Source organism: Larimichthys crocea, unplaced genomic scaffold (assembly GCF_000972845.2).
Source record: "Larimichthys crocea isolate SSNF unplaced genomic scaffold, L_crocea_2.0 scaffold397, whole genome shotgun sequence".
In the NCBI taxonomy this organism is placed as follows: Eukaryota; Metazoa; Chordata; class Actinopteri; family Sciaenidae; genus Larimichthys; species Larimichthys crocea.
This window is the reverse complement of record NW_020855181.1, coordinates 449,567-476,169: the sequence shown is the minus strand read 5'-3', so window position 1 is coordinate 476,169 and position 26,603 is coordinate 449,567. Positions and strand designations below refer to the sequence as shown.

Genomic DNA, 26,603 nt, shown 5'->3' with positions numbered 1-26,603 from the left:
TTCTGGTACATACTTCACATATCCACCTTGATCTGGCAATGCCAGGTTTGTTCAGTGTGAACACTTTCAGCTGACCTCCTGTCATCTATAGCAAATATATTATGCCAAAATGATTTAAATTGAAAGAAAAAATTATGAATGACAATGAATAAATGATCTTGTGTGTGGATTTGGTTTGATGACAGAATTAGAAAGAAGCTGATTTTTTCCCTCTTCACAGCTGCAAAGGACAATCTGAGCAGGAGCTCCCGCAGTGCTATCTTGATGCAGCCTTATACAGTGTGTGCCAAGCTCTAACAGTATATAGCCATCCGAAAACTTGTGCTTCTTCTACACATAAAAAAAAAATCACATTCATATTTCTCACAATGCAACTTGACCACTGACACTTCAGTCAGAAATTCAGGTGTGTCATGCTCATAGTGGCAAATGTAGCGTGGAGGCTTTAGCCTGCAGCAGAGTTGAGGAGCAAGCTACAAACTTCTTTATAACTCCTATTCCCCCACTGACACTGACCCGGGTGACATCACATGAGGTAATTTTTTCAGTTTTACACAGCTTCACCTGAACTCCTGCAGACAGACAATCAATGCTTAAAATGAAGTAAAGGCCATAAGATGAACCAAATCTGTGGTCAAAACAAACCTTTGTACAGTATGAGTAGGTAATGCAGTTTAAATGAAGATTAACAACAATTATGTAACGTCATATAGATGATGCCCACTTGATTACAAGGACAGTGTGTAGGATGAATCTGCATCACTCTCCCCTTCAAAAGGCTGTGTCTAGAGCTGGTGTTTGGATTGTCCTTTATGGGCTACTGTAGATCAGTGAAGGCTCATTCTAAGGTAACAAAAACACAATGATCCTTTTTTTATCACCATAAACAGTTATGAATATTATATTCAATTTCTGCATTATTGTGCCAATAAATACCTTAATTCTTACACTCTGGACCAGAGTTTTATGTCAGTTGCAAAAAAAAAGAATGGTCTTGAAACAGTAGAAAATGTATATTCAAATATCTGAAACAGAACAGTATGATTGGCTGCAACATAAAGTAACTGTGACTGAAACATGCCGAACAGGCTGGTATGGTGTGATTCTGACAGAACACAGCAGATCTGTTCATAAGCACAAAAATGTGTCTGAATCGTTCAAGATCCTCCAGTTTCACATTTTTGTCTTGCCACCACCTACAAAACACAACTAGCTTTTCAACTTTTACAGAGTAAGAAAACCAAAAACCATATCTGTAATTTTTTCAGCATAGTGGATCATGGAAAACACATCCTTCCCTGTGTATATGGGGCCTACACACTAATCCTCAGTGCCATAGATGTACTTGTAACCAAACTAAAAAGATTAATTAAGATTAATTGACTTCAGTTTTGGACATTGATTGTACAATTCATCTGGCGCTGGTTTGGTTAAGCAGGATGAAAAGGTTTAGAGTCTCATGCCATTCTTGTCCTATTGGCTTGTTTTGTGCTTTTCTCTCCTCTTTCCATCCTTACAAAAAACAACATTGCACTTGTGACATAACAAATCAAAAAACCTGGAACGTTCTTTTGTGCCCATATTCAAAATGTTAAAACACAGCTGACATCTAAATAGCATTTCCTCGACTCCGAACTGAGCTGAAATTCCTGAACATGGAGAATTTGACTGGCAGCTCATCTACAGTACGTGAGTGTTGGATGTAGTGTAGATGTTTTGTCTTCACACTCAGATGTTCAGATGTTCAGGGTTTGGTTATCAGATACTCACAGTATGTTAAAGAGACACTGTGACAATTTGACTCATAGTGGTCCTGGGCTCCATGGTGGAAATGATAGACAGTCTGTTCTCTAGACTAACATTTGAAACATTTGTCAAGGTATCTTGAAAATGAATGCCTGGACTGAAATGAAATTTGATCTTGATTTTTCACAGGATGAATCTCAAGGCCCTAATATTTCCTCCCACACCATCAGCAGGGAAAGGTAACCATCTGTGGTCCTATTGAGTGCTTTTGCATTCATGGGTGATTGCCCAGACCCCAGAGGGTTAACTTCTGTATCACACTAGTTTCTGGGAATAGCTACATTGTTAGTATGTTCTTTATGATCTGTTAAGGGCTTCAGTCTTGCTTCATCATCAGGTACTATTTGATCTGATCAAGGACCTCCATACTCTGCTGCTGACTTTGATCTGGACATTCCAGTCCAGGGTGATCATAAACTTTATGAACATTAAGGGAAGAATGGTGAAAATACAGACTCACTGCATGACAGGTGGTCTTCTTTGTGACTTCTAGTGGTGTGGACACACATTACAATTGTTTAGCCCATTCTAAATATGATGTGAACTCTGAGGGTGAGTTTGTTCTCCAGGCTGGATTAGTCGTGATCAGTCTGTCATTCTCATTAATATAACTTATATTTTAAGATGTGTGATATTTATGGTTGAAGGACACTGACATTATGTGTTAAAGTGTGAGAAATTATAATGAAACTTCATTTAGTGCAATGCTAAGAATGAGAGAAAAATTAAACTTTAAACAATCTACTTCATTAAAGCAGATCATCAGCATCAGTTATAGAGCCAGAGAAACAGTTTAGCTAAAGGCCACCACACTTCACTAAAGTGCTCTCCACTCTGGTCCTCATCTCTCAATCCACCATTTTGTTTGTTTCGTTCACACTGTGACACTAATTAGCAAGTTAAACTCTTTTGAAGAAAGTCAGTGTCTGTTTTGATACTCAATAAGTGTAGATTGTGTCCTCACAGATGAAAAACAAGATTAACATGACATAGAGAGAGAGAGTGAGAGGAAGAGAGAGAGAGAGAGAGAGAGAGAGAGAGAGAGAGAGAGGTGCGTTTTGTGCTGAATTTAGAGAAATAGACCTGTATCTGTTGGAATCTCTCTCTTTCCAGACCACAATATATGGTATGATGGTCCTGGATCAAGCACTTATAGCAGCACTTAAGTTGAAAAAATCATTTTGTTCACACTTCTCATTGAAGCCAGTGGACTCCAGCACCATGCTAAAATGTTGTGTTGTGTGGCTTTATGTAACCATGTTACAGCTGTTGCTGGGTTAGCTTGAGGACAAAAACAGGAACATTTTCACCAGAAGGTAACATGTGCTTATCAAAGAACACAAAGACTTCAAATCAAAATGTCAAGGTGTACCATCACTAATCGATGAGAGAATTCGACCATATGTCCTCCTGAGCTGCTTCTCTAGTTTAACACCACAGACACACACACACACACACACACACACACACACACACACACACACACACACACATCATCATCATCATCTATTACCAATGCATACACACAAAGAACACAGAATTACAATGACTACAGTACCCTCTACGTCATTTCTAAAGTAAAAAATGCTGCATGTTGTTATTAGAGTACTGTACATCCTGGTGGTTGGTTTAGTTTGGCTGAGATGGCTGCTTGTCTACATTTTCTCTTCTCCATCCCGACTCATTTCCATTTCCTGTCATCTCTTTTTCGTTGCTATCTGGTGTTTTGCTTTTTTCTTCTGCTCTTACCTCCAAATTCTACTCCACAGACAAGCAAAGATCATTGCACAACCAGGTTTATGAGGCTGAACTGCAAATAGTTGATTTGAGCTGCCAGGAAGATTTTTTTCTTGGCATTGTGTGAGTTTGACTTATTTCCTTATGAGAGATGGCTGTGGAGCTTGTGTCTTTCCAGCTTTCAGCCCTTCTGTCTCCATCCTCATCCTTCCTTACAGCCAGGTTTGGTTGCTTTTATCCAAGCAAAACACGATGACTGAGTATAGATGCTACTTTGACTACTGTCTTCATGTAGTTCACTGACATTCTGACTGTCTTCCAGTGTAGACTTATGCAAGAAGAAGGAAATGACTTGGCCAGAGAAGAAATTTTTGGACTACCCGGGAATCTCTGCAGGTGCTCCACTCCTCAGAAGTTATAGGATGTTTCAAAGGAACCTTTTTGGCACTAAGAGAACAGGAGCGATCAGTGTTATCATGTAGATATTGATGCAATTATCCACCCAGATGTGGCTGCTATGGGAACATACGATCAGAAATCCAAACAGTTAACACACTTCCAAACACACAAAAACAGATATGACAGTCTGAAGATTCTACTGTTGTGAATGAGGGATGACTTCCTCTCTTCATTACATTAGAGTGTAATTCAGGTGACATTTAGGTTAAAGTGGAATATCTGATGACTTCTGGATGGACATGGACATATGCTTATTTTATCCTTAACTTTTCCAACCATAACCAAACAGTGCACCAACTTCTTGTTGGGTCTGAGCAGAGTGTTGAAGCACTCTGCTGATTTGCATTTATTCATGTTCATATCAGACAGGATTTTCCTAATGATAGTGAGTAAAACTAACAGCAACAACCCCACAAAGAACTCAAACCCATCAAGCAACACCAACTGCGTTGCACACAGTAATCTCCTCCGATCACTACCAACAGGTGCTGATGCCAAGGAACAGAAAAAGAAAAAGGGGAAATAGAGATGAAAAGTGAGATCGTTGGTAGTAATAAATTCTTATTGCCACAGTCTCTGTTACTGTTAATGTGATAGCAGGATAATCCTCTGACAGCTATACCCCTGTATGGGTTCCTACAACTATAATGTGGTCTCATATTCCAACCTCTCTTGTACCAGAGCATCATCTTTGTACTGAAGCCGTGGAGGAGTCAGGGAGCAATCTATGGCCAGGATTGCCTTGCGTATACTGCGGTCAAGGACATGCCGCTCCCAGGCTGGGTAACGGTTCCTACAAAGGTCAATCTTGATGACAGTCTCTTCAAGGCGTGGAGCACGAGATGATGGCGTAGATGGCACTGTGGGTCTGACCTGAAACACCGGCATGCAGCCGTCCCGCTCAGAATACTTTCCCAAGTCACGCTCCAGGGTTGCGGTGGCACCACGGTTGGAACGCAGGGAGTTGGTGGCACCTTCAGATGGTAGTGTGGAGAACTGAGCAGTAGGGTCCAGGTCGAGACCCTGGCCACTTGGTGAGCGTCCGAAGCGCGGCCCATTGGGATGGAAAAAGGCATAGTACATGAGCATGAAAACCACACCAGTGAGGAAACTGCTGAAAATGACGCAGAGTGCTGGTACTGCAAAGGCGTCAGTGGTGTGGGGAGACCGGTAAAGATACCATAACGCACTGAGAGCAGCATTCTCTACAAGGATCACCAGGTAATAGATGAAAAGCCGACACCTAAACAAAGAAATGAGACATGATAGGAAGAGATAAATTAGATTGTAGAAAACTAAATCACTTTTCAAGCAGAGTTCTCCAGTATTAGCAGGATAGGTAAAAGTGTGGTAGGAATTGCTTAAATTGGTCTGCAAGATGGCTATACTGATCACAAACACTCCACACCCCAACAGGGACCACCACCAACTCCCCTCTCTAGTCTCTCCACAACACCTGACCAGGTGAGAAAGTAGTTTGGGAAGATCATTGTGAGGATGGCCACAGGCCTAGATAGCATCAGTTCCAGACTTCTAAAAGAATGTGCAGATCAGCTCTGACGTTGTTTTGCACATTTTCAACCTGAGCCTCAGTCTGGGAGAGTTCCTGTGGAAAACCTCATGTGTGGTACCACTTCAGAACTGACGCTTTGACTTCGACTATCAACTACCTCACCAACAAACCATAGTTTATGACTGTGTATCTGATGTGGTGATTTGCGGCACAAGAGGCCCACAGAAAAAGTGATCTCTCTTTTTTCTCTTCACCCTGTACACATCAGATTCAGACACAACACTTACAGTTGTAATCTACAGACATTCTCTGATGATACAGCCACAATGAGATGTGTATCAAAAGGGAATAAGCAGGACTACAGGGGGGTCATCACAGACTTTGTCAACTGGTGCACTCTCAACCACCTTTACATCACTGCCAGCAAAACGAAGAAGATGGTGATCGACTTCAGGAGGAACACCTCAGAGCACACCAGTGGACATCTAGGGACTGGATATGGATATGGGAGCAAACAAATACCTGGGTGTTCACCTCAACAACAAATTAGACGTCTCCACTTGCTGAGACTAAGGTCCTTTGGAGTGTGCAGGACTCTGTTAAAAACCTTCTATGACACTGTGGTGGCATCTGCTTTATTCTATGCAGTCGTCTGCTCAGCACAGAGAGATTAGATTACATAGATAAAGTTGGGGAGAGGAGGATTTAAGCAAAGCTGACATCCATCATGAATAGTGACATCAGTCATAAAACATCATAAATATGTCTTATAATGAATTTGAATTTCAAGTATCAATCATATGGATGCTTTTGACTAGTTGTAAACTAGAGGCTGACTAATGGGACTACCTATACTTACAACACTATGTTGTCAGAAGGCTTTGTGTGATTATGAGTGTAGTCATAAAGCATTATGAATGCATTATAATTCACAATGAATGCCTAGATGTGGCGTTCATAGTGTTTCCCAAAGAAACACAGAAGATACATTAGATACAGTACATATGTAAAATACAGTAAATAGAGTTGGGGAACCTCACCTTGTCCGCCCCTCTTTGACATTGAACCAAGAAAAGATGTAGATTATGCCCACCACCATGTCAAACACAATCTCTTCCCACTTGCTAATGCAGAAGTCTGTCTCACAGTGGACAATCCAGAAGGTCATAATGCACCAGTGCAGGACTATGAAGATGCCAAAGTAGAGTTGGAACACAGAGGCAAACAGGGCAAAGGTGATGACCCTGGCAGCGATAGTAAAGAAGTGCCAGCAGAACTGGATGATGACAGCCAGGTAGCTAATGGGCTTTTTGTCATCGCGAGACTCTCGCAAGGCCTTCTGGTAGGAGGCCAGGGCCCAGGCCAGAGAGACAAGGGAGGCTGCTGCTGTCATACCTGAAACAGACACATAGTGACACACGAGTGCACAATATTCAATCAGCATAGGTAAAATGACAATTAAAGGCTTGTTCATGAGGTTAATTTTGATGAATTACTTGGAGATTCTTTTGTCTTTACATGTGACAGTTGAACTGATCAGTTTCAATGTAAAGTCTTATTTAATGACCTGCATGTGCTACACTTTGTAGCAGAGCTCCTGAAAATTAAAACAGTAAAGAAGAATCTGATGCTCTTGGAAGAAATAGATTTGTGGAAAGTTTCAGAATTATTAAAAAAAGTAAGCTAATGTATCGCCATCAAGTACTGTAGTTGGAACGTTTCTACCAGCTTGCTATGTGATGCTGCATGAGCAGGAACAGAGAACAGTTCTGTTTGGAAAAAAAAGAAGTGAATCTACTGAACAGAGTCAGTGTGTTTCATCACTGCAGAGCAGAGTGATGTGGATACTGTGTGTGTCAGCATCAGATGACCTCACAGTGGAGGAGAACAACACCTGTAACCATGGTAACTGTACACAACAATGCTACCACAACTGGAGAGAGAGACATGTTTAATGCATAAGAAAATGACAATACAGTTTCACTAACATTGATATACATCTTTGTTAATGCATTTCAGGCATAGAAAGACAAACATGTCATATGTATTTCTGCGTGTGTGTGTGTGTGTGAGAAAAAGGTGTTACCTTGCACAGCCTGGAGCTTGTGTGTCTGTATGATGATGCACAGCTGCAGCACCAGTTGTGGAGCACTCTCCAGAAAGGTGGCCAGCAGATGCAGCATGCTGACGTCTGCAAACTCATAGACCATCCTCCAGTGGTAACGCCAGCGCTCTGTCTCTGCACTCTGACGGCTCCTGACGCCCAGGTAGATGGTATGGAAATATCTGCAGGAAATGGGGGAAAACTATCAATCAAATTCAATAAAATTTTATTTGTATAGCCCAAATTTACAAAATACATTTTGCCTCTGAGGGCTTTACAATCTGTACAGGGAGTGACACCCTCTGTCCTTAGACCCTCGGTTCCAGTGAGGAAAAACCGTTTAACAGGGAAAAAATGTGGAAGAAACCTCAGGAAGAGCCACAGAGGAGGGATCCCTCTCCCACGACGGACAGACGTGCAATGGATGTCACATGTACAGAACAAATCAACACAAACATACTGTGCACTTACAATGACTGACAAAATGACAATGAATTACAATGACTGATAAAAATGATAATGAATTACAATGACTGATGAAATGATTACAGTAGCAGTGGAACCTGTGATAGAGATAGAGAGACACAGATGCACAGCAGCAGCAAATCACCAACTAACTATAAACTGTAATGTAGATATGGTAGCAATAATGACAGTAATAATATATGTAGAGGACGTCATGCAGGACAAGACAAGACAGCAGCCATGATCCATGAGAACCTGCTGGATGAGAGAGCACAGAAACTCTAGGGAAGAAGTTTAGTTAGTAACATGAATTAATGAGACATGTATGTTTACAGATGGTGGTGGAGAGAGAGAGAGAGAGAGAGAGAGAGAGAGAGAGAGAGAGAGAGAGAGAGAGAGAGAGAGATAAAAGGTTTGAGTAGTGTTCAGTAAAGGAAGATGTGACTACATCTTTAACCAATACCTTGCCTGACTAGGCACAACCCTGAGAGAGAGAGAGAGAGAGAGAGAGAGAGAGAGAGAGAGAGAGAGGGAGGGAAGGAGGGGGAGTCCCTCTGCAGTCTAGTCCTATAGCAGCATAACTAAGGGATGACCTGAGCCAGCCCTAACTATAAGCTCTATCAAAAAGGAAAGTCTTAAGTCTACTTTTAAAAATGTGAACCTAGCGTCCTGAGAGCACAGTGTTCTAGAGGGGTAGTAAGGTATTATGAGCTCTTTTAGATATGATGGTGCCTGACCATGAAGAGCTTCATAAGTAAGGAGAAGAATTTTAAATTTTATTCTAGATTTAATAGGCAGCCAATGCAAGGAAGCCAAAATGGGAGAGATGTGATCTCTGATCTTGGTTCCTGTCAGAACACGTGCAGCAGCATTCTGAATTAACTGCAAAGTCCTAAGAGACTTATTAGAGCAGTCTGATAACAAAGAGTTACAATAGTCCAGCCTTGAAGTAACAAATGCGTGGACTAGTTTTTCTGCATCCGCCTGAGAGACAATGCGTCTGATTTTAGCGATGTTACGTAAGTGGAAGAATGCAGTCCTCGAAATTTGTTTTATGTGGACGTTAAAGGACAAATCCTGATCAAAAACAACTCCAAGATTCTTTACAGTGGAGCTGGAGGCCAGGGTGGTCCCGTCTAAAGTAACTAAGTCTCTAGAAAGAGAGTTTCTGAGGTGTTTGGGTCCAATTACAAGAACTTCAGTTTTGTCTGGATTTAACATCAGAAAATTGTAGGTCATCCAACTTTTTATATCCTTAAGGCATGCTTGGAGTTTAGTTAACTGATTAGTTTCATCAGGCTTGATCGATAAATATAATTGGGTGTCATCGGCATAACAATGAAAATTAATGGAGTGATTCCTAATAATGTTCCCTAAAGGAAGCATATATAAACTAAATAGAAGTGGTCCAAGTACAGAACCTTGTGGGACTCCATGACAAACTTCGGTATGCATGGAAGATTCATCATTGACGTGAACAAACTGAGATCGATCTAAAAAATACAATTTAAACCAGTTTAGGGCGGTTCCTTTAATGCCAATTTGATGTTCTAGTCTCTGTAAAATAATTTGATGGTCAATGGTGTCAAATGCAGCACTAAGATCTAACAGGACAAGTACAGAGATGAGTCCTTTGTCTGATGCCATTAGGAGGTCATTTGTAACTTTGACTAATGCGGTCTCTGTGCTATGATGCACTCTAAATCCTGACTGAAAATCCTCAAATAGACTATTGTTATGGAGAAAGTCACACAGCTGATTAGCTACAGCTTTCTCAAGTATCTTAGACAGAAAGGGAAGGTTTGATATCGGTCTGTAGTTGGCTAAGACCTCTGGGTCTAGAGTGGGCTTTTTAAGAAGAGGTTTAATTACAGCTACCTTAAAGGACTGTGGTACATATCCTGATAATAAAGACAGATTAATCATATCCAATAAAGAATGACTAACTAGAGGTAAAACATCCTTGAGCAGCCTGGTTGGGATGGAGTCTAAGAGACAGGTTGACGGCTTAGCTGCAGAAATGATTAAAGTTATTTGATGAAGGTCGATGGGAGAAAAAGAGTCTAAATACATATCAGGTTTTACAGCTGTTTCCAAACTTGCTGTATCAGAATGCAGATCAGTGCAAATGATCACAATATATGTTAATATATTCATCTACCTGTATATTTAGTATACTCATCTATCTGTCCATACTGCTCATACTGTACATATTTATATACTCTCTTTATCCTATAGCATATTAAAATTTATACCTGCACTATATTTATTTACTTATATATCCTGTTCATATGTACATACTCATATGCACTTCTGGTTAGATGCTAAACTGCATTTCACTGTCTGAGTAATTGTTACTTTGTTCAATGACAATAAAGTTGAGTCTAAAGTTGAATCTAATCAAAGGTCTTCTATACATTAAACATATATACTGTATAAAGTATTATCAGGCAGACAACACATGTGTGTAAGACTACAGTAGCTCCATTTTTGGATTATAATCTACACCTTGAAGTAGGCCGGCACCCTGTAGTTATCCTTTACCTTATTGGCTTGTTGTGCCCTCTTTGTGATGTTCACAGTCTGCTAATGGGGATTATGGGAGCAGCTGCGTGTCTTGCATCCTAACACTCACACTGTTGCTTCCAGTTAACTGTTGATGTTTTCATACTAAAAGACAGGTCTTTGTATCCGTCGTACACAGACTTGAAATAAAAGCAGAGCAAACTCCTGAAAGTGTTAGACAGTAATTTCAAAGTAATAACCAGTTTACAGTCATGTTAACCAGGCATGTAAATCTGCACATACTCCTGATCTCAGCCAAGGAATTAACCTTTCAGAGCATGTAAATATCAACTTTATTTGTGGAGACAAAAAGAGCAGACCCTCTGATATGTGAAGTCTCATTAGAAAAGACTGGATTGCAACATGGACATTGCCTGAGCAGTACACACACTGCAGTTCCTGACATTCCAAAACCAACCACACCTCTCCAGACCTGAGGCAGTAGCTTATTTAATGAAGTGAATTCATTATTACTTTTCAGTCTGTCTGTGTCCTACATTTCTATATGTCTCCCTCTGTCAGTCTCCATCACTAGTTTCCATGCTCTCTCTCGCCCTCTATCTCTGAAATATCACCAACACATGGCAGTCATTTAGCAGCAGGCTAATGGGCCATGAAATGAGCTTCCATTGTCAATAAAGAATTTGGAAATTAAATCTGGACTGAGGGCATTAAAGCTGTAGCCTGTACATGGACAGATGCACACATTTTTCACTGTATGTGTGTGTGTGGGTTAAAAGTCTACACACAGTTTTAGACTTGTTAACCTGCCTCAGTCTACATTCACACTGAAAGTGAAGGCGCCCCAGTTCTTCTCATATCTAGTGAATAGAAAACTTTCAGTCTCATATTCAGTCTTCGAGTGAGACCAGCATCATCCGTACTGCCAGCATTACGATGGCAATGCTACTTTTCATGTACAGTACATATGCCCTGCTGATACAAGTGTTTGCACACGCAAATCTAGTTACTCAGATGATGTGCACTTTATCAAACAGCCATTGTCATTATATTACGGATCCCAGATGATTTCAGAGCTGATTTCATCTGCCTGATAAGACCTTGTCCATGCACTGAGCATGAAGCTCGAGAACAAGCACCCATGCTCCACTGATGAAATAGATGAGATGACAGTGACCATGGTCCAGGTTATTTCATACATTCATGTTTCATTCTTCCAGATTGTTAAATCAAATAAACAAAACAAAAAGAAAATGAGTTAGTCTGTCCCTCACTTACTCTGGCCCCATGGACACTGGTTCCTTCTGAGATGATGAACCTGAGTGGAAAAAAGGTTTAGGGTTCTTACCATGAACCCCATCTCTCTACTTTCTACTCCTGAATAAAATGTGCAGCCAATGGATCACACAAGGCCTCAGTATGCTTCAACCTAGATCATTTGTGTCTGTGTGTGTGTAAAATGAATGAGTCAGGCTGAATTCCTATTGCCATCGTGATAATAGTGAATGAGTCAGGCTGAATTCCTATTGCCATCGTGATAATAGTGTCAAAAAAATATATCTATATAAAATAATAAATAAATGAATAAATGTATCACTAATATTATTATTGGGTGAGGACCTGGACAAATTTGGCAGATGTGACACAGGTCCAGGTCTCAGTTAGTTTATGGTAATGAGGGAACATTCTGACAGAGTGGCTCACTGCTGTGTTTTTAATAATGGAGCTCTGTGAAACAGACAGACATATCTGTGTTTATTCTCAGATAACCATGAACTATTCCAGGACTGAACTGATCCAAACAGATCATTCTCATTCTCCCCTATCTGACCAAATTTGGTAGAACATTAAGCCAGACCCATCCTAATTGTACTTGGAGAATATTTTTCAGTCAGTTAAAACGCAAAATCCACTTTTGAATTATGTAATAACTAGTGTTCTGTCTTAAAGGGAGAGTTCGAGCTATTTGAAATGGGTTTCTATGAGGTACCTATCAGTCAGTGTATTACCAACAGTATCTGAGTACCTTGACCTTACCCTTTAACCTAATAAATAATCACTGAATGAGTTAAAAATGTAGCGAGTTGATGGATTAAGTCCAGCTGAAAGGAGACAGATTAATAGAGTGGCCTATCGAATGGGTTTAAAATATTAATAAGCAGCTGGATGATGTCACACAGGCTTTTTCCAGCAGCTGAAGTGAAATGTGAGCGCACCTTCTTGAACTGACGCATACACTGACTGAGCTAACTTTTCCTCCTGACAAACACATTTTGTGCCAAAAATAAATCATCTCCTTACACAACTTTCCAAATCCAGTCAGCAGCTTCAGTCAGTCTCTACCTACTACAGGAGGCCTGTAGGTCGACTGATCGAGGCAATCCAACAGTCACTGTCACACTATACGCAGCAGCTCTGAAGTAACAACATGATAACTTCAATCCAGTAACATGGATTTTAATTTTTCTATAGGTTATGACAGGTTGTTACATGATGATTAACTACAATGATTAAGTCACTGTGTGTCAGCATCATGACAATAAGCAGGGCAGAGTGGGGTCAGTTATTCCACAGGTCAGCTTATTAAGATGGAGGCCTTTTACCCTCCTCCCTGCCTTGTGTTTCCTGATGTTTTCTCTTTACATTTGTCTGTCTGTCTGTCTGTCTGTCTGTCTGTATTAAGTGTGCAAACTTTACTTGCTTACTTCACTAAACTAACTATAGAAAACTCAACAAGTGAATCAGAAAATGGAGCATACTCCTTTATTTAACAATAATGCTGAACTTGGTTGACACCCTAACATAAAAAAAAAACACATGATTTGACACATGATGATGTGTGGAACATGGCTCTGGAACATTTTCATGGTATAATGTATGAAGTCTATGTCATTTCTTATGTGCCAGGATTTTCACATGTGCTCCATGTTGCAGCATGTGGTAACTACTTTCCTACATGTGATTACATGTGTCCACATGTGAAAATGTGACGTTGTGTTTTTCTGTATGGTCATATTCTGCTTTTCTGCCTAATGTTTCTTAATGCGTACTGTCACTTCTGTGAAAGTAATGTAAATATGGAACAGTACATATAAAGGTGGACAAAGCACTCAAAGCCATCTGCTATTGATGCTCGTTTTTGTCACAGTGATGACCTCTGCTGAACTGTAACAGTGACTGGAAATGGCTAAGATCAGACCAACGTTCATACTATGTTTTAATCCTTCCTGAAAAATAAATTTAGAAACAAACAAACAAGTCAACCATGGTATTAAACGCCATAGATCCAAGTTAGACTGAACAAACTTAAACAAAGTAATAATTTAAGAAAAACAAAAGTTAATAAAAATAAAATGATGTAATAATTTGGCATAAATAAATGAATTAATGAATCAATAAATTGCTCTTCAATTTGAAATAAATAGTTGATACATTTATGACCTATTTATTTGTAGCGTTGTGCATATTTCAGCAGCTCCTTTGCAGAATTTTCCATCAATAAACCTCACAAGTATACTTTGGCTTTTGTACAACATAAGATTAGATAAGAACACTCATTCAAATACACACCAGTGAGACGAAAAACAAACAATCTAACTCTATAATTAACTAAGAATAAAGCAGTCCTATACTGTGACCTTGGTGTCAAACATATACAATAATTGCTGAGTAAATTACTTAATTAAGAACAGCTTACAAACTGCTGATTCAGACAGAAAGAAAGACAGTAATGGGAAAAGTTCCTTCTCAACTCAGTGACTGCAGAAGAACCAGAAGAAGCCCGAATGCTGACACATTTCATTAAACAGGAGATTTGCATTAACACAGCAGCTTTCTCACAGTTTTATCTTCTATCTTTTTTTATCTTCAGGCACAGGCTCACTTTATGGTTTATATGGTATTGTGTCACTTCCGGTTATCGGTGTTACTACCACGGTGCTCTCTGCTCTGTTCACCTAAACAGATGTATATTTTTCACATCAGTAATTATCTACATATGTCCACACTATCCTTAGACTTGTTCTGTGCACGAACAAGTCTCTTAACTTTAGTAACCACAATCTGATAGTTTTACCAGTTTCTGTTAGTCACACTAGCTATAGAAATGGCTTCTCTTTGCTCTCCTGCTCTCTCCTATCCTGCTCTCTACTCCCTCCTTTCTCCTGCCCGGTGTGCCAGATATTTCTTTGAGTTCATATTACTGGACTATAAGCCTTTTGGTACAAACTCCTACAGCAGATGTTTATCTGATAGTGCTGTAGCCAAATTTAAGGAAGTGATTCCTTCAGCATTGAATTCAATGCCATGTCTAACTGTAACAGAGGACTTGTCTGCTTCCTTTAGCCCCTCACAAATAGACCATCTTGTTGATAGTACTACAGGCTCATTACAGACAACTCTAGACTCTTTAGCCAATTTCAGGCCTGATATCAAACCTTCCCTTTCTCTCTAAGATACTTGAGAAATCTGTAGCCAATCAGCTGTGTGACTTACAAGGTTCTGTACTAGGACCACTTCTATTCAGTTTATATATGCTTCCTTTAGGGAACATTATTAGGAATCACAAAAAGTTGGATGACCTACCTACCCCTTTGATGTTAAATTCAGACAAAACTGAAGTTCTTGTAATTGGACCCAAACACCTCAGAAACTCTCTTTCTAGAGACTTAGTTACTTTAGATGGGATCACCCTGGCCTCCAGCTCCACTGTAAAGAATCTTGGAGTTGTTTTTGATCAGGATTTGTCCTTTAACATCCACATAAAACAAATTTCGAGGACTGCATTCTTCCACTTATGTAACTTCGCTAAAATCAGACGCATTGTATCTCAAGCGGATGCAGAAAAACTAGTCCACGCATTTGTTACTTCAAGGCTGGACTATTGTAACTCTTTGTTATCAGGCTGCTCTAATAAGTCTCTTAGGACTTTGCAGTTAATTCAGAATGCTGCTGCACGTGTTCTGACAGGAACCAAGATCAGAGATCACATCTCTCCCATTTTGGCTTCCTTGCATTGGCCACCTGTTAAATCTAGAATCTCTCTCTCTGTCTCTATCTGTCTCTTTCAGAGTTATGCCTAGTCGGTTGAAGATGCAGTCACATCTCCCGTTACAACTCTCTCTCTCTCTCTCTCTCTCTCTCTCCTCAGAGGCAAATGTACTTTGTGACTTTGGGAGAGTAGAGTAAGAGTAAAGCTGGAAATATAAAAACTCTTGTTTATTCATTCTAAAGGTGCACTTCAGCCACAGATGGCAAAGGGAGGCATTGTTACCGCTGTGTGTACTATACTACTACTGTATAATTTTGTTCTGTATCACTGCCAAAGTTTGGTTTATTTCAAAGCTCTCCTTATAACTTATATATGTTTTCTGTGCTGCTTAACCAACAGAGAGGAAACAAAGAGAGAGAGTCTCATTACATTACACCATGCTTACTGTGCCCTCCTGTTCTGGAGGAAGACTGTGAATAATGCAAGCGGTAGATAGGCCTCACACACACACACACACACACACACACACACACACGAGGTAATGGTAATGAAAATGGTCCTCACAAAGATAGCAAGTTAGACAGCAAGTTCTCTTGTTCACGCAACATGAACATTAAAAATGTGCCCATCTGATACTTTAAGGGTTTAAAGATATTTACTGTATTAAATCAAGATTGTACTTGCACAAGCCTTTTGGATGTTTTTTTTGTGTTTCAACTACTTTTTTCTTCTTCTTGTTGGAGCTTGTTAAACAACTGACTTACGGATTACTGCCACCAAGTGGTGGAAAGCTGTATTATATTGAGTGTTAGCAGTGCGTGTCGGTCGTTAACAAATTGTTCAATTTGAACTAATCTTTTATATGACTCTGGAGTGATGAGTAGTCTCAGTGAATGATTCGTTCATTTTCATGCAGTACATTCCCTCACCACATGGCAGCTGCATCAGCTCAGCCAGGACAGGGAACAGAAATAATTAGTTTACGACTCAACTATGTGTCCTCAAGTTTGAGTCTCTTGTTCATTTGTCACAAACCGGCCGCTCAGACAGCGGTTCTTTCATACGGATTGGTCTTTCGTACATTTGTCACATTTACATCGGCCACAAGAGGGCTACAGCACTGTGCTAGTTAAAATGTACAAAATAACTCAAAAAAAGATTAGTTCAATTTAGAGTAAGTGATCGGAATCAGTAAAAAGACTCGAACTTCCGAACACTACTGAGTGTCTCGTGCAACAGTAATATCTTTGTTGTCTTCAATTGATAACGTATGCGGTCAAAGTTTTTTGTAGCCCTCTGAATGAGGCACAGACTGAAGTCAGACTCAGACGTAGAAGCTGCTTTATGAAATAAACCATGTTGCACTTGTTTTGCCCTCATGGAGGTTCACTGTCTTTAATCTGGCAACCTGCATGAGCTTCAGTCTGTCGAGAAGTGGTGGGAGAAGACGACTCTCCTGCTGGGCTGCGGTGCCTTTTTTTTAACCGCTAGATATCAGTATTCTGCACAATCTTACAGAACTGAAGCTGGTGCTGAAGTGGTTTGTTGCCAACTAGAAATGGTTGAGCTAACTGCCATGCACAGCACTGGTTCAGGAACCAAAATCATGAAGAGGGGCTGGACTGTCTTGCTGAGCACCACGGTGTTGGAGTTCTCCCTGGAGAAAGAGAGGGTTGCTTCCATTCAACTGCTTGTTTGTGCTTATGCACCGAACAGCAGCTAAGATTAACCGGACTTCTTGAAGGCGTACTATGTGCTCCAAGTGTGCTATGTTCAAAACTTGCATTGTTGATGTGACTGCTAGGAGTTGTGGTAGGAGTTGCGGAGGAGTTCAGTGTGGGAGGAGTTTGAGAGGCTTTGGAGAAGGACTTTCAGTTAGCCTCAAGGAAGTTCTGGCAAACCATCTGATGACTCAGGAAGGGGATGCAGGGCTTGGCCCAGGCTGTGTATAGCCGGGTTGAAGAACTACTGACCTGGACTGGGATTATTGTTAGGCACTTCCTCTGTGGAGAAGGCAGACCCTGAAGACTTCTCTGGAAGAGGTCACCAAGTCAGAAAGCTCAGGTCTGTCCTGCCATTCTGGTTGTGGAACAACAGACCAGCTCTTTACCCTTGCAGAGGTGCTGAGGAGGTCATGGGAGTTTGCTGCCCCAAGCGAGGAAGTTCAAGTATCTTGAGGTCTTCTTCATGAGTGATGGGAAAATGGATCATGAGATGGACCAGTGGTTTGGTGTGGATGTTGTACTGGACTGTTGTGGAGAAGAGGGAGCTGAGCCAGAAGACGAGGTTCTTGATTTTTTCAGTCCATCTATGTTCCAACCTTCACCTATGGTCATGAGCTCAGGGTAGTGACCAAAAGAATGAGATCGCAGATATAAGCAGCCGAGATAAGCTTCCTCTGCCAGGTGGCGAGGCTCAGCTTTAGACCTAGGGAGCTCCGACATCCTTGGGGAGCCCGGAGTAGAGCCAGCACCAAGCACCGGGGCACCCCTGTGGTAAAGTGATGCGATGTAGACAACTGTCCAAGCCAGGATATGCTGAATGAGCACTATGTGAGGTAGGGTTCAAGCCAAGAAAGAGCGAAACCAGAGATGCCCATGTTTTAGAGAAAAAAAAAGGAGGATGCGATGGTTGACTGTGTCAAAGGCAGCTGATAAGTGAAGCAGAATAAGGACAGAGGACTGTGCTGCTGCTCTGGCCTGGCAAGGTTGAGAGAGGGTTTCTTAAGTAGCGGTGTTACCTGAGTTGAGCAATAATCTACCAAACATAAAGTCTGATGGTCTCAAAGTGGATTTTATTTTGTGAGGAGTTCGTTATCAGTGCTAATAATCAGCTGAACTCCCATAATGTTATTGATCACACTAAATATAAACTATGCACAAAAAGTAAGGATATTTGTGTTTGGCAGATTATTGCTTTGTTTTAACAATGCTTTTTGGCAATAAATCTTATACCATTGAAAAGCCTGTTTATTTGATTGTTTATTGTTTATTGTCATTAGATTGTTTTTAGTTTTGCCTATATAAAGCACTTGGAATTACCTCTGTGTTTAATATAAATAAATAAAAAAAGCTGCCATGCCCTGTCTTTATGAACATATAAGAAATCCAAATTTTTCTCTGAAGCCTGTGAGTGAGCTTTCCCTGCACTATTCAGGAAGATAGATACAAACTGGAGATAATACAACATGCTGTATACAGTCATTAAAACAAGTTCAGGATAACCTTAAAGTCCTCATGAATCAAACTTGATATTTAAGTAAGTTTATCACATCTGTCCTCTATACTATCTGTCCAACACTGAGTCAGTCACAAAGTTATGTTTTCAGTATTTTCAGGTATTCTTCATGGTATTTTAGAGTTTGTCATTTTCTGATAAACCATAAAAAGTTACTGATCCTGCACTTGGGTGTACTCATTTTGCATCCATTGGGTGTACTCATTTTACTAACCAAACTTCCCCGGAGTTTCTGTGCTCTGTCGTCCAGCAGGTTCTCGTGGATCGTGGCTGCTGCTGTGATCCTGCACGACGTCCACTACACATATTATTACTGTCATTATTACTACCATATCTGCTACTGTGGTCATTTTATCATTCATTGTAATTCATTGTCATTTTGTCAGTTATTGTAATTGTACAATATGTTTGTGTTGATTTGTTCTGTACACGTGACATCCATTGCACGTCTGTCCGTCCTGGGAGAGGGATCCCTCCTCTGTGGCTCTTCCTGAGGTTTCTTCCACATTTTTTCCCTGTTAAAGGTTTTTTGTGGGCAAGTTTTTCCACACTGGAACCGAGGGTCTAAGGACAGAGGGTGTCACTCCCTGTACAGACTGTAAAGCCCTCCGAGGCAAATGTATTTTGTGACTTTGGGCTATACAAATAAAATTGATTTGATTTGATTTGATTTGATTTGATTTGATCTAATGAAACGCTTTCCCTCTTCTGTGTGATACAGTCTATGAGTGATTCTGAGGGCTGCCACATATCTATGGCCGGGCCTCACTGATTACTGTACAAAAGCACAACTTTAGAACTTTATTCAAACTATGCCAAACCCAAGAAACCCGTTAAACTACCTTACTGTATTCATTCAGCCATTTTGACATAGTAGGTAAACACAGGTGTCACCAATGATACTATGGTTCTGTTCCATTCAGCTCAAACAGAGTCAGGGTGCTGCTTTGGTACATGTTGGCTGCAATAAATGGAACGACACCTGAATTAGTATCAGTGGAAACACCTTTGACCCTACTATTTCATGTTAAAATGGCTAATGTGAAAAAGGTCTATTTGGAGTTCAGGGCATAAAACGAAGATAAGACAACCATTGAGAAACTAAAGATCAGTTTACCCAAATTACAAAATAAGCAAACAAAACATGTATGTCTATTTTCTGCTAGTGTTGGTCTCATTTATTTACCTATTGATTTAGACACTGCAAAGTGAAATTTAAAGGGATTACATCATACATACGTACAGAGATAAGAGGAAAAGGGGAGACTGATGGGAAAGACAAGAAAGAATTGGAGCTCCTGCTGAGTTCAGAGATCAGTCAGAGGCTCAGCACAAACAAGTTAGCTTACAGCTAAAATCTGTACAGTTGGTCCATTAGCTGTTTGGGGTGAATGAACAAACTGTTGCCACATCCACGCTGTTCTTGACATGCCTCTACCTAAAACACAGCTAGTATATAAATGACTTTCAGCTCTTTAAAGGCACTCTGTGCTTTTTTCTGCTTTCAACTGAGATTTATGATAAACTTGTCCATGAAACTGCCTGCAGGCAGGATGAGGACAGTGGTGGTTCAATTGAATACGGAGCTGATTTATTAACTCATCGGTTAGTTTGTTAATTAATCAGTATATCATCATTGTCAATCAATAACCAAATACACAAAATGCCACTTTCTGGTTCCAGCTTCTAAATTTGTTTTGCATTTATATATTAATGAATAGATGTTCAAACATTTTCAGCCATAATTGTATGCCATCTTCAGTATATTTGCAATAATAACTTTATCAAAGTTCCTATAATTAAAAAAAAGTGAAATTAAATGGTTTACAAAAAAACTTCAACAGATAGTACATCCCATATCACCCTTTCCTTTCACTATAGTTTGTGTGGCATTCACTTCCAAATGCCCAAACCACACGGTCTGCAGTTATGTAACATAACTTCTTCAATAAAATATTGTGAACATTTTTAAAAGACAGCTTTGTCCCCACGACCAAACTCTAAAATTTGTCACAGTGCTTCTACTCAAGTCTTAACTAGAGGAAGTCAGCACAAATGGACATTCATTAATAAGTAAGTAATTTAAACATGGACTTCCTTGAATATCACTGGAATCACAATACAGTAATATAAAAAGAGAAAATCTTCAAATCCAGCAACAAGTTTTAAATGATTAAACTGATTATCAAAATTAGTTGTTGAATAAATGGTATAAATGGCTTTTACACTACATATCTCATTCACATACATTCATACACTGAAGTCATTGGCTGCCATGTAAGGTTTCAACTGCTCATCAGTTTGAGGAGCTAACCATACATACACATTCACACAATGGCACAGCCTCTGGAGCAATTTGGAGTTCAGTATCTTGCCCAAGGACCACCCCAATTTTATAATTGACAAATTGTTTCAGCACTGTTCTACACTAACCAGTTTGTTATGAAATAATAACATAGGTTTGTAATCCAGTTTTGTTAATGAGGAACATTTTAAGGTCAAGTACTGCATCGTAATAGTGCTTTGAAATATGGCCCAAAATGGTGTTTGATTATTCCCTCTGAAAATACACTGAGCTTTGAACTCCTCAAATATCTGTTGTTGTGCATTTGTACATTAGAGTCCAAACCAATACGAGAGTTCACTGAGCAAAAGACATGAGCTGACATGACTACTGACCTGCTCAATCATGATCAACTGACAAGCTCTCTGCTTCTGTTAGTGACTGACTTGGTAATCCAACATTTGTTTACATGCTGGTCAGTTATGCTAGCTACAGTACTTAGCAGTTAGCAATGGCTTCTCTCTCTCAGGCTCTGTGTCAGATGCTCAGCTATTCCTTTGCCTCATTTAGTGAGAATGCTACATGTGCTGCTTTTTTGTAATAATACGTTTCACATTTGAATATCTGTTTCTATCTAATTATATTCAAATTGAGAATAATCACTGACAGCTACACTGTGTTGTGTTTTCCACTGCATAGCACTTCTGATGGACAAAACAGGATCAAACTTATGAACCAAGAACAAACAGTTACATACATTTACACGTGAGACATTTTAAAATATCTCTGCACCTGTAACAGACAGAGAGTACTACACACTATACTGTAAATGTCACAATGCACACCTGCAGTCCTAGTATGCAGCCAATAATAATTTGCAACCAGAGCTACAACTTCACCTGGGGATGCTAAAATCAGGTGTGGGAATATTACACCAAGACAACATCAATTTAGATTGTGATTGTCAGTTACATCGTCTCACTTGTGTGCTTCTAATGATATATATGATAATATAATCAAATGAACATTCTCTCCTTATATCCTTATCTTACCACAAAGTAAAGTTCAATAGCTGGTTTGCAGCTTTGCAGCCAATTCAAACATGAAAACATCCGTGAAAACTCTCTCTGCTGATGAAAATCATGAGATATCAAAAACTCCAGATCAGCTGGAGAGAGTGTTTCCTCAAAAACATTTTAGAATTTGAGTCACCATCAGTTTTGTTAAACGGTTCCTGATAACTACACCTCTGTGCTCACATTTTTGGAAACATTTGAATGAACAATAACATTTAAAAACTTAACCTTAACATTTAAAAACTTAATCACATAAGCAGAAAGCTGCTGGTTCATTTGAACCAAACTATGAAAATTTTCAAACTTATGATTTAATTTGCTGCATTTCTTCTTTGATACTAAAACGTTGGAATATGGCAGTTTAAGACTCTGGACTGTGAGATTTAAATTGTGACAAAAATGATACACAATGAAAAATGAAAACAATCTGCAGATCAGTCATAAAAATAATTGTTGGTACTTATTGTGGGAAATATTGTCACAGCAATTAGGTATTACTGTATTACTTTAGGGATTAAAATTGTATCTATAATACAAAATATGTGATATGCCTATGAAGTATGATGAAACCCAAGAGCAGATAAAATGACCATATAGTGACTTTTGTTACTTTCAGTACATTTTGCTGATAGATACACTTTTTGCATTGTGTTTCTACCTTTTCTTCTTCTTCTTCTTCTTCTTCTTATTATTTCTTCTGCCATGGGAGTCTATGGCAGCCCATACAACCATATGGTAAAAAGTTGTGAAATTTTGCACATTGATTAAGGACAGTTGTATCTTTAATTTTACCAAGTTACATGTTGGCAGTAAACACAGTATAGCGCCACCAATGGGTCAAAGTTTTAGGTACATTTGTGCATGTAACTTTTGAACCGTTTTTAAAAACAAGGTATCGTTGGATTCCTTGGATCATACCGAGTTCAACGCATGACATAATAATAATGACATAAGGTCATAATGCGCCATGATAGATTTTCCGCCATCTTGGATTTTGTTGAAAGTGAAACAAAATTTTCAGTGGTCGCAAATTTTGACCATTTCTCACAAAAACCGGCACAGACTATCTTCAGACCAATCCGCACAAAACGTGGGAGATCGATTTTTCAATTTCACCTTCGTTTGCCCGCTACAGCCAATCGAAATCGGCCGCGAAGGTGTCGATTTCTGTGTGAGCTCATTTCCCAGTAACACTTTGGCAAAACGTAACCAAATTTGGTGCCATGCTTTGAGGCTCTCTCCCAGGTGCAGGAAAGTAATCTGGTGTCATTTGGTCTCTAGGGGGCGCTGTAATTATCAAAACATTGTTTTTGCTTATATCTCCTGATGTGTTTTCATTTGAAATGGAATTGTGGTATCTGCAGATACTGTGGGTTGCCCCATTGATAGGTGATGCCAACTTTTCATGTTAGTCAATCGCCAAACAGGAAGTTTGCTCATATCTTGGCGACACTTTGACTTCCGAAGACTAAATTTGGTCACATGCAGTCTCCCTCTGAATTGCGCAAAACAATTTTGGTGTCCATTGGCCAGTAGGGGTCGCTGTAATTAGCAAAAATGCATTTTTGCTCTTTTCTCTTGACGTGTTTGGATTTGAAACTAAATTTTCATGTCTGCTGTTAATGTAGAATGTCCAATTTATGGACCTTACAAAACTTTTCACGTCACTGTAAGAATGCGGCCGCTATATTGGATTTTAGCGAAAGTGAAACAAAATTTTCAGCGGTCACAAATTTTGACCGATTCTCAAGAAAATCGGCACAGAGTATGTTCAGACCAATCCGCACAGAAATTGGGAGATGGATTTTTCAATTTCGACTTCATGCGGCCGCTACAGCCAATTAAAATCAGTGCCAAAGGCCACTTTAAATTTCGAAGACCACATTTGGTTGCACACACTTTGAGACTCCCTTTGTAGCACTGTGTGTCATTGTGAAACATTGTGTCATTCGGTCACTAGGGGGCGCTGTAATCAGCAAAAATGCGTTTTTGCTTTTTTTCTCTTGACGTGTTTGGATGTGAAACAAATTTTTTTAAATGTCTGCTAATAATGTGGAATGTCCCATTTATGGACGTTACAAAACTTTTCATGTCATCGTAACAATGCAGCGGCATATTGGATTTCAGCGAACTATCGAAAGTTACATGATCGCCTGATTTGCATGGGCCCCTCATTGCTGCTTGCAGCTATATATATATATTTTTTAATTCTTTCACTGCTGGTTCTGTAAAGTATGTGTATCTTTTTTCGTATTGTCAGCCTCCTCTGCTGTATGATATTTTGTCTTCACACTGATTTAATAAATGGCTGTGGGTTATCTATTGTCAAACATTGTGAAGTCTACAGTTCATTCAGATTCATGACTCCACCCAGAAGCTGTTTGTCCAGCCATGGAAGATCTGTCCAATGGCACCAAAGGGGGAACATACCCCCAGCATCAGCAGCTCTCCCTGTCTGACATCATGTGTGACTGACAGGTCAGGGTCCACTCCCTGTGTTTGTTATACAAGACTGGAAGAAGCATCCCTGTTGAGATTGTGTTCTCTCTCAGGAGCCGTTGGGGTGCTAATGGTATAGAAGAGAAGTGACCTGAAAGCCTCTCACAGCATCATGTGTGTTAGCCCTGCAGAGGGGGGGATGCTAAAGATGGCAGTTGGTAGCCATGCTGTAGGAGTTGGCATCCTTCAGAGGCCACCATGGTGCTACAGTAACTGCTGTCAGAGAAGCCCTCTGCTCATTCATTTATTTATTCCACACACATAAACAAACACATACACAAACCAGCATCATCAACCATCCCAAGGCCTCCATCCCATCCTACCTCCATATCTGGCCCAGCTGGAGGATGTGGATGACGGACTGGCCGAACCAGACGCAGAAGGAGTAGTAGGCCGAGCGTTTCTTATTCCTGCTGCCCACCGCGGTGCTCGCGGTGCTGTTGGTCGTGGTGTTCTTGCTGGCGGTCGACGCCTGTCTCTGCGGCGTGGCCGGGTGGTGTTGAGCTGTAACGTCGCCGTGTGAGGCAGAGCCGCTCAGCAGCTTATTCCCATCCATGTGGGCGCACTCGGCGGCGGATTCCGCGCCGTCCTCGGTGCTGAAGTCGTGGACGAACCATCTGAAGCTAAATAGCTGGACCGAGAAGGAGCCGAGCACCACGAAGAAGAGCGTCAGGCCGAACCACCAGTAGTCACGGCGGAGGTAGTAGTCAACCGACAGCCACACGTCGGTGCCCACATCGGCCAGATATACGGCCACTGCGGCTACGATCCACAGGCAGTCCCACACCGTGTATTTCTGCTGCTCCCTGCCCAGGCGAAGGCACGTCGAGTTGGAGCCTCCCCCGCCGCAGCACAGCGACTCTCCGTTGGCGAAGTCCCCGTCCCCGGTGGCCGCAGAGTCGGGCTGGGCGTCCGGGTGGAGCCCCTGCACCGAGCCGGAGTGCTCCGAGTTCTGCAGCGGGGTGAAGGCCACGTCGCTCTTCTTCATCTTCAGGACCCCGTCCGATTTAGCCGCCATTATAAGAAGCTTGAAATATTCCTACTCTATTATGTTTCCTCCGTTCCTCCCCTCCTCTTCTCCTCTCTCCCTGCCTCTCTCCGTCGACACCCTTCTGCGCGTCTCTCCTCCTCCTCCTCCTTTCTGGGCAGGACTAGCTCCTCGACACTGCCGCCTGCTCATAATACAGAATAAAGACAAAATAAAAGACTTAGCTCCGCGCTCGCTTCGATATTTTGGTCCATATCACGACGTTATTGGACCTGTGCTTCGCATCCAGCCTACAGGAGGGGGGCTTTATTTTCTCCACCCGCACAAAGGCTACATGAACGGAGCCCACTCCTGCGGGGTGTCACTCTTTGCCCTCGACGAGTCCAGATGTTGGGGATGAAAATGGAAACAGGAGCGAAGGAAACGGAGGAAGGCTGCAGCCATCTGCTTCTTCCATGGTACAGACCAAAAACTATGACATCCTCTCTCTCTCTCTCTCTCTCTCTCTCACTCTCTCTCTCTCTCTCTCTCTCTCCCTCTGTTACAGTACCAAGTGAGACTGCTGTCTTTCATTTCCTTCATTAAGGGAAAACAAATCATCCCATCATATTAAAAACACTGAGCTGAGACAGGGACAGGGAGCAGACCTGTTCAGCACCATGGACAGGTCCTCTGCTGCTGTTCCTCAGCAGCTTGCTCAAACCTGAACCTGACCATCAACTCCTCCAAACATTAACCAGCACATCATCTGACACTGTGCAGCAGATACATTTCAAACTGTCACCACAGAGTTAGAATAATAGTACTGTATAAAAATAAATCTTACTGACCCTGAACAGGACAAGAAGGTCCAGAAGAGTCACTGTATTTTCTCTTGTCTTCTTCTTCTAATTATTATAATTATTACAGAACACTGTCC

At 40.7% G+C, this 26,603-nt stretch overlaps 1 protein-coding gene across 1 annotated transcript; it reads right to left on the bottom strand.

Moving 5' to 3' along the window:
- xkr4 (XK related 4) lies at nucleotides 1-26,603 on the bottom strand. Its single transcript, XM_010755478.3, has 4 exons — nucleotides 25,020-26,603; nucleotides 7,602-7,801; nucleotides 6,556-6,910; nucleotides 1-5,245 (listed from the first exon to the last, which is right to left on the bottom strand). The coding sequence occupies exons 1-4, from the start codon at nucleotides 25,712-25,714 to the stop codon at nucleotides 4,645-4,647; spliced, it is 1,851 nt and encodes a 616-aa protein (XP_010753780.1). The 5' UTR covers nucleotides 25,715-26,603; the 3' UTR covers nucleotides 1-4,644.